At 41.8% G+C, this 8,543-nt stretch overlaps 1 protein-coding gene across 2 annotated transcripts in view; it reads left to right on the top strand.

Annotated features, from left to right (window-relative positions):
- Positions 1 to 403: 403 nt before the first annotated feature.
- Positions 404 to 8,543, top strand: part of triob (trio Rho guanine nucleotide exchange factor b) — a 98,849-nt gene continuing 90,709 nt past the window's right edge. Inside the window, exon 1 of one of the 2 annotated variants that reach the window (XM_058646950.1) lies at positions 404 to 694. In XM_058646950.1, coding sequence (XP_058502933.1) covers positions 625 to 694 — 70 coding nt within the window. In that variant the 5' untranslated portion in view covers positions 404 to 624. The remainder of the gene's footprint in view (positions 695 to 8,543) is intronic. The other variant, XM_058646948.1, reaches the window with a different exon arrangement.

The following is an 8,543-nucleotide window of genomic DNA, read 5'->3' as shown; positions in this document are numbered from 1 at the left end:
AGTTTGTAAATAATTAAATAACGCAATATTCATTCCAAACGATACGTTTGAAGGGATTTAGCTTCAACTCTGGTTCAGTCAGAGTAGAGAGGATATGATGATGCGTTTGTCCCGTAACATCTCGAGCTATGAAGTCATACAATCCCTCACGAGTGACTCCCACGCAGCCCGCATCAGCACCGCAGTGAGTGACGCTGTGGATGTGTGGGGGGTGGAGGTGTTACTGGTACGCTGTGGCGCACACGAAAATTAATTGGGTGGCGCACAATGCACCAAAAAAAAAAACCACTCCGAAACGGAATCCCAGGATATCCCACCCCCATCCGCCCCTCGAACCCCCCTCCTCCCCTCCTCCTTTACCTCCGCCTCCTCTCGCTCCATCCCCTTCTATCTCCTCCTCCTCCGCTCCCTCACGTCCCAACTCTGGAGCGCCGCCGATCGGTCGCTTGGATTTTCCCCTCTCGGCCAAAATGGAGGAGGAGGTCTCTCGCTTAATGAAGGGAGCCCAGATTGCATGACCGGATCTGCTTCAATGAAAAGGCGTCCGGATCCGCTTTTTGCAGACATATAATTGTTGTAACTACAAAAAAACCGAGTGAGGATAACGCACACGCGAGCGGAGCCATGAGCGCAGGAGAGGGACTGGATGAGGCTGCGAAGGACGCGGCAGACATAGCGGCGTTTTTCAAATCCGGTAAGTCGGGGAAGGGGAGAGTCTGTGTGAGGGAGAGCTCCAGTGGAGCTGTCGCAGCCGTGGATCAACGCTCATCTGACACATTGTTGACATAAATGTCATAAAAGCACGGACACGCTCCGTGGGTGAGGTGTGTGCACTACACTGCGCGTGTGACGTGTTGGAGAAACGCACATTTTTACTCCACTGCACTGTCCATTTTTAAATGTCGCAGCCTTTGATGACAGTAACACCTCCTCACATAGATGTGAGCTTTTTAACGATTAAGCAATGACCCCATTTTGGGTTGGACCAAATATTAGGCGTCAAGATGTGGATGGTTTCATCTCGACGCTACAGTCTTGTCTCCATCACGAACCTCGTGGACGTGGGTCGAACCATGTTTTATTTTTATTTTTTTTGCCCCCCTTTAAATTTCCATCTACAAAGCGTTTGATCGAACACGAGTGTGGGGATCACGCCTCAGTCTAAAAACAGAGCTCACACAGATCCCACAGGCCGTGGATGCACACACAGTGTGGACAAAATAGGGCCTGTCTAATATGATGGCATCATCATAACAAACAAGGGATAGGCCTGCCTACAGGGCTACTCTGCATCCAAAAACATAAACACATTGTACACCGTATAGCTCAAAGAGACATACATAAAGCCTGACCGAGCTTGAAACACTATTATTTCATCCAAAGTTATTGCTTGAAGTAAGAAATACTTTAAAATGACATAAACATGTCCTCATGGTTATAATTATTAATCTGATATGTACGTGTTTTCTGGTTTGACTTCTAAATGACCAACACATTGTGTCTGCGATGTTACACTTCTAACTAGGGCATGGGCATAATATAATATAATATAATACAATCACAATATCATTTTCTTGAATATCAATATTACCAAGGTTCAGTAAAGTACATTGATACAGTGATTATGGATTGTGCAAACACACTTTGAGATCTGACACATATTTGCCTCACATTTGTGAAATGTGTTTGTGTTTTTTAAGCAACAATTACCTGGTTTTTCCTCATAGAAGTAAATCGATATTGACAGTTTGAACTTTTTTTGTTGCGATAATGAAGCCGTAGCACCCAGCCCTACTTCTAAGATATGATCCTTTTATCCATCTGCTACCGCTTTATCCTCCACATGAGGGTCAATCTCAGCTGACATATAGGGCTGAAAGGCGTGGTACACCCTGGACAGGTCGAGAGTCCATCACAGGGACACATGGAGACAGACAACCATCCACTCTCACACCAGAGTGTCCAATTTCTAAGATATGATAAGGTGTTTAAAGATGTCGATTATTTTTTGCTTTGTAACTTTTTAACTCAGTGAAGATTCTCCAAGGCACATTTTGGAGCTGAAGCTTTACAGCGTTACAGCTGTTATAGATGAGATCTTTTAAGTAAAAACCCTCAAGAGGAGTCGTGACATTAACACATCCCTCGCACTTTTGAAAAGGACATCTTTTAACCTAGTATGACTCCAGGCATCAAGAGGACAGACAGTTAGTGTATTTACAGTTTTTGAGAGCCACATTTTAACACGGAGGTTGAGTGTTAGGAAGGATGTCACCACCATTAAAACTGGACCACCTATGACACACACACACACCAAGAGAAGCAGCTGTCTTCCTCTCTCTCACTCAGCTGTTTCTCGCTGTGACACCTGGTGCCTCTGGGTCTACTGGCTGCCACCTCCACTCACTGGACACAAGCAGGAACACACCCACTTAGACACTTACACACACATACAGGTTTGTGCAGCTATTTCTCTCAGTGTACTGCATTGCTTTACACTCATTTGGACAACCTAAACAAAGATTTATCACTAGCCAGTCAATAGCTAAACTTAACCTATTTAACAACAGTTCACATCCTAGGCCTAAACCTTAACCAGTTCCTCACAAATGAGGTTCTGCCTCATGAGGGCCAGGTTGTGGTCTTCATGAGGACTACTGGTCCTGACAAGGTCAGTGTTTATGCCAGAAAAGGTTATACACACACACACACACAGCCTGTGCACGAATCCACTTACTAGTGCATAGACCAATCAATAAATGCAGCAGACATTAGTTAACATGATGCTGTCTCTCTCTCTCTCTCACACACACACACGTCATACGTTTTAAACAGTCCATAAACCATATTGTTTCTTCTAGAAATTGTCTCTGTCAGTCAGACGTTGAGGAATGTTGTCATAGAGGATTGTATTGAAATGCTTTAGTCGCTCTTATGGTTGGTTGGGGGCCTGCCAATGTATTTTCCTATAGCCTAGTTGTATCAGCCTGGAAAGTTGGCCCACAGTGAAGTTGGACCGTTCGGATGTTTATGGAGCAGCAAACAGAGTTCACGCGGTATTCGCGATGGAGACAGAAGCAGGTTACGGTCTCAGGAAACTTTTATAGTCGACTATTATGACGAACAAAATATGGGGGAAAAAGCACTAAAATCCTGAGTGAATAATGACGAGTAGTTGCATGTGTTCAGCCGACATTACAGCTCGTATGTTCTCAGTCATTTTGTTTAATTAATGTGTTGTGGTAATGCAACTGTAGTGGCTTACAGAAATTGACATAATGGAATACTGAGCAAAATAAAAGGTACTGTATGAAATTCTGAATTCTTTGCACTTGCTGTGCTTGGAATTGGATTTCATTCAGCACATTTGAATAATAATAATATCATTCTCTGTTATTCATTCAGTGCTTTAGACATTGCTGATCTCATTCCAACGATGGAAACATTTCATACTCCGCACCAACGGATTTGCCTTATTTCTTTTCTCCTCTCCATTATGCACAGTTCATTCAATTCATTGACCTTTGTGCTAATCAGCTGTACTCATTTGTTGATATAAGTCAGTAAGTGCATGTTGTGTGCACTTATATTATATACTTATATTAAGAACCCTAAGAACACAACACAAAAAACAGGATTCAGTTAAGGAATGTTCACTTTACTTAGTCAGAGTTCATAGCAGAGTTAAAACCAGGATAACAGTATCAATACACACAAATCCAAAGAAACGACAGGCAATAATCCAGGGTGTAAAAACAGAATAACAGGTCAGATCAGATGTGCTACACAGAACTTAAACTGCTGCTTATCATAAGGTGAATGTGGACTATGACTGAATGATTTGAGGAGACATTTTAATTGTGATATTTCTAACATTCACATTATTTTGATTTGATTTGGGATAAGTCTGATAAGTCAAGTTTCAGTTCAACATTGTTGTGACTGTTGGACTTAAAACATGATTTCACATGAGATGCATTCCAAACATCTTAAAGATATAAACTCTTTCCAACATGCATGTATTTTAAATTGGCATATGCACTGTAGAACATAGAACAATTGTGACATTGCCGCTTTTGCAATTCGCAATTTCAAAGTGTGAATTTGATTTTAAAAAATGGTGAACCATTCAGCCCTTAAGCTACATCCCGGGGAACTAATGAGTAGACGAGCTGCAGGTGAGAGGCAGAGCAGCGAAACACTAGGTGAGGAGAATGACTCATTTGCACGGAGGGCCGGATCTAAAGCTGGAAACTACACAACTTTCACAGTGGTTACAGATTTTGACTTGGAGTTCACACTAACAACAAAAGTGATTTGTCAAACAAACCGAATGAACACATCAAACTCCCACGAAGAGTGACCATGTCTACGAGAGCAACAGTTTTGATATTCTCGCTACTTCCTGTCGTCGTCGCCGTTGTCGTCTCGTCTTCTGACGCTATGTCCTGTGCCCCACCTACTCTTATTCACTGGCTGTTGGCAGCATGTGTTTGCACGCTCAGTAATCAGTACACACGTCCCGATTGTGTCCAGAGTCCGCTCAAAAAAAAATCAAACATGTTTGGTTGAATGCGACTGAGGTCGGGTCAGGTCTGTTACCCTCACACGTTAACACATTTCTGTGCCAACTCATCGGACCGACTGTCCTCAGCTTGTGCTGACTGGTGCAGACTCTGTAAATCGTGGGTAAAATTGCTGCAAAACAAACGAATATTCAGTGTGAACCTTTACATACACTGTACATCCTTGTGTGGGTTTACTGTGCTGCAGCAGTAGTGATGGTCATCCTGCTCCCTGTAGCCTCTCCAGCAGGTTTGTCCTCTAATTGCTGCCAGCTTGTTGCATGTTGAAATCTTGACACACAGCTGCTCATCCTAGTTGATCCCAAGCACTTTATTTCTGGAGCTCTGTGAGTGAATGAGTGTGTGTGTCTTCTCTCCTCTCCTGGACTCTGTATGCACTCTGGTGTCTTAGTTATCCAGTGACGCCTTGAATGTGGCAGCAACCAAACAGCTCCTGGATTGACTTCTTGGCTTGATGACAGGAGACTGTAGTTTGCTGACTGTTTGCGTAACAAAGCGTGGGTTTGAGGCTATAAAGGTTGCCAAACTTTAAGTCCCCTTGAAAATGCAATAGTTTTAATTCCGGCACTTGAATAGATGGCGTTCTTGTCGTCGGCCCTCGGAAACACTTGATGTTGCTCTTGCCTTAATTCTTTTCAGTGAGCAGATGGAGCTCCATCTCTTAGTCCCACACTGTTGCTGTGGATCGCAGCTCGGCTGCTGAGTCACTCCCTCTCAGGTTGCTCATGCCTTGATTTAAAATTCAGTGCTGAATTTCTTGCAACTGGTCAAAGGGGAGGAATATTCAGCTGCTTTTTTTTGTTTTTGTTAAACTTGTTTCATCCCCATGCTCTGCTATTCAGGCGTTTATCACCACACATTTAGACATATGTTCTATAGGAATACAATAGCCTTCTTCATAAATATATTTAGTTGTTTACTACATGTCATCAGTTAGTTGTTAGACTAAAAGTGTCTCCAGTTGTGTTTTGAACAGAGCTGATGAGAGTACTCCCTTGTTTTCTATTTAGATTGCATATTTGGACTTTAATTAAGCATTCTTCAGAGTGACGCATCACATCCCAGTAGCATGTTGCTGATTGCCAAGAGCCCACGCAATGCTCAGCAGCTTATCCCCTTTGAACTTAAAATATTGGGTACTTTGTAATCAAAGGAAGCTGCTCATCATGAGAGGATTGCCTAGTTGTGGAAGAGTCAGAAGTTGCATTAGGAAGGTGTATTGTTGTCAAATGTCTAGTAATATATATTATTTGGTTTCATATCAAATCAAAACAGCTTTATGTAGACGTTTGGGCTGAACAAAGTATAAATAATGAGTCTTTTATTTCCTGGAAATAAAAATAAATGTACTCATTAGGACACATAGACAGGAATCATCAGTAAGAACTGTCAGCTGATGCTGTCTAGAGGATTTCAAGAAACATAATAAACTAGCGAAAGCATCTTTCCTAACCCTGCAGCCAAAAGCACAACATCTTTGGAGGTAAAAATGCAGCACACTACGAACCTTAACCCAACAGAAACTACATGTTAGAGTAATCAGTAGTAAACATACGTTTGTGTAATTTAGGTATTGTGTATGCATTTCCCTTCAAAAAGAGTTAAAAATATTTTTCAGTAGATGTAAAGCAAGTATGTTCAAGAATGTGGTCTAAATCATTTGGAAGCTTGGCTTTATTTTATGCCAAACAAAAAGGCCCTGGTCAGTCAGCATGGTTCAATCCCAGGATAGTGGTCTGAACTCTGCCACATCAATGGGAAATGACTCTGTTCATATAATGGGCCAAAACTTGATTGTGGTTTCAACCCTGATCAATTTGCGGGGCCACCAAAACCAGATCAAAGCATTCTGGCCTACAAATCACAAGTGTCAAACTACATTAGATGGTCTTTGTTACATTTTACAGAGGAAACGTTAATGTGCATTGAAGTTTGTTCTGAACAGAGCTACTGTCTGCATCTAATTATATCCTGATGCCAGAGCCCTAAGCTCTGCCTCAACTAAAATCACTTAAGTGATGCATTAAATCTTCAGCTTAACCACTGTAAGATACTCTATGTTGGAGTGCTATGGACAGAGCAATCTTCACAAAGCAAAAATAACATCATCTTAATGCTTTTATTTTTAATACAAGGTATTATATCTTAAGAAAACAATCTTGATTGACATGTTATGAGGTTACAGGGCTCGAGCCTCAGCATCATTGCATAGAGCTGCAGCCAAATATAATGTGAGGGTGAAGCAAATGAAATATCTCTGTTGAAAGTCACACAAAAGCAGTAGCTCACTGGTCATCAGTTGTGATAGCCATAGACTGGTGAGGCAGAATGGTCTCTGCTTTTTTGAATATGAAATTGTGAACATGAATATCTCATCTGCTATGTTAAATAATAGATTTGTTTTGTACCAGAAGAATCATTAATAGGCAGGAACATATATAATTACTTCTACTTTATCTTTGTTTAAGTTGAGAATAACTACAAAAGACTGACAAAGGGAAAAAGTAATATTTGTTGTGATTCTTTATGGATGTATTTAATTGCCTGCATGTATTCATTGCCTCTAATGAAACCCTAGCAGTGCATCACCAGTCGTATTGTTCTTGGACAGCAGATCGTAACATTATTTTGTCCCACCTTGGGTTGTGTGTGGGCATTAGGGGCACAACCCTTAATTTTAAGGGCTTCTTTAAGTAGAAGCTTCTCTGTCCATCCAGGTCAATATTCGTCAGCTGCTTTTTACCTGTGGGGTGCCTCAGGGCTCTATTATGGGTTCTATCCTTTTCTCACTGTACTTGCTTCCCTTGGGCTCTTTTTGCAGATTATTTACAGATGTATCTTCCCTTACTGTCAAACCTACTTGGCTTCCATTCAGTTCCTGCTGGACTGTCTCAGGGACGTACAGACATGGATGGGGTTAAACGTCCTAACCATTAACGAAAAGAAGACAGATTACAGATTGTCCAAAATAGTGCTGTTCACCTTCTGGAAGGGACAAAACACAGAGAGCCTATCACTCCTGTTCTGGCCTCTTTACACCTGGCTCCCTGTCTATTTTAGGTTTCCTTTGCAGATCCTATTGTATTTCGATGTCATAATAGCCTGGGACCTGCATATTTGACAAAGCTCTTGAAGCCGCACACTCAGGCAGAGCTCTGAGGTCAGCTGACCAGCTGCTCTTGCACGTGCCTAGATCATGACTGAAAAACAGAGGAGATAGAGACTTCACTCTGTAGCAGCTCCTGAAATGTGGAACTACCTTCCTTCACATGCGAGACCTGCCCGGACCCTCAAGCAATTTTATAAACTCTTTTTTTTGTATCACTAGTTAGTGAAGACACCTTGGCATGATTGTGCAGTCATGGACTATTCTAATTTACTTATTTAATTGTTCTATTGTTTCATCCTTTTTACTTTGCCATTCTATTTGTTGTCATGTACTGCCCTCAATTAGTGGCTCCTTGTCTCTACCCTGTGGCTCCTTCTCTCTTTTTGTACCCCACTCCACCTCTGTTCACTATTTTCCTTCACCCCAACCAGCCGAGGCGCATCCCAGAGTCTGGTTCTGCCAGATATTTGCTTCTTGTTAAAAGGTAGTGTTTTCTTTCCACTCTTTTCTCTGCCTTACCAGGTAAAATACCTTGAAATATTTGATTTGACTGTTAAGCAAACACTTTTTGTTACAAGCAAGCACATTTATTAAGAAAAGTGCTATATAAATAAAGTATGTTATTATTATTATTATTGTTAGTATTGATAACGCAGTGAGCCATTTTCCTCTGCACCCAGAGTGAACTCGGTGGCCTGTGGCAGAGCAGGCTGTAATGTAAGCCAAGTCACTGAGCAGTGATTCCTTACAGTCAGAATCAGGGAGAGCGTCACGGCCTAACATTGTCTCGTGTCCTGCACATTCAAGCAAAAGCTTCATATAATCGTTCAGAGAAGGAAGAGACTTCA

Source organism: Solea solea, chromosome 13 (genome assembly GCF_958295425.1).
Source record: "Solea solea chromosome 13, fSolSol10.1, whole genome shotgun sequence".
Lineage (NCBI taxonomy): Eukaryota > Metazoa > Chordata > Actinopteri > Pleuronectiformes > Soleidae > Solea > Solea solea.
Note: the sequence above shows the minus strand (reverse complement) of the source record. Positions and strands in the feature narration are given on the sequence as shown.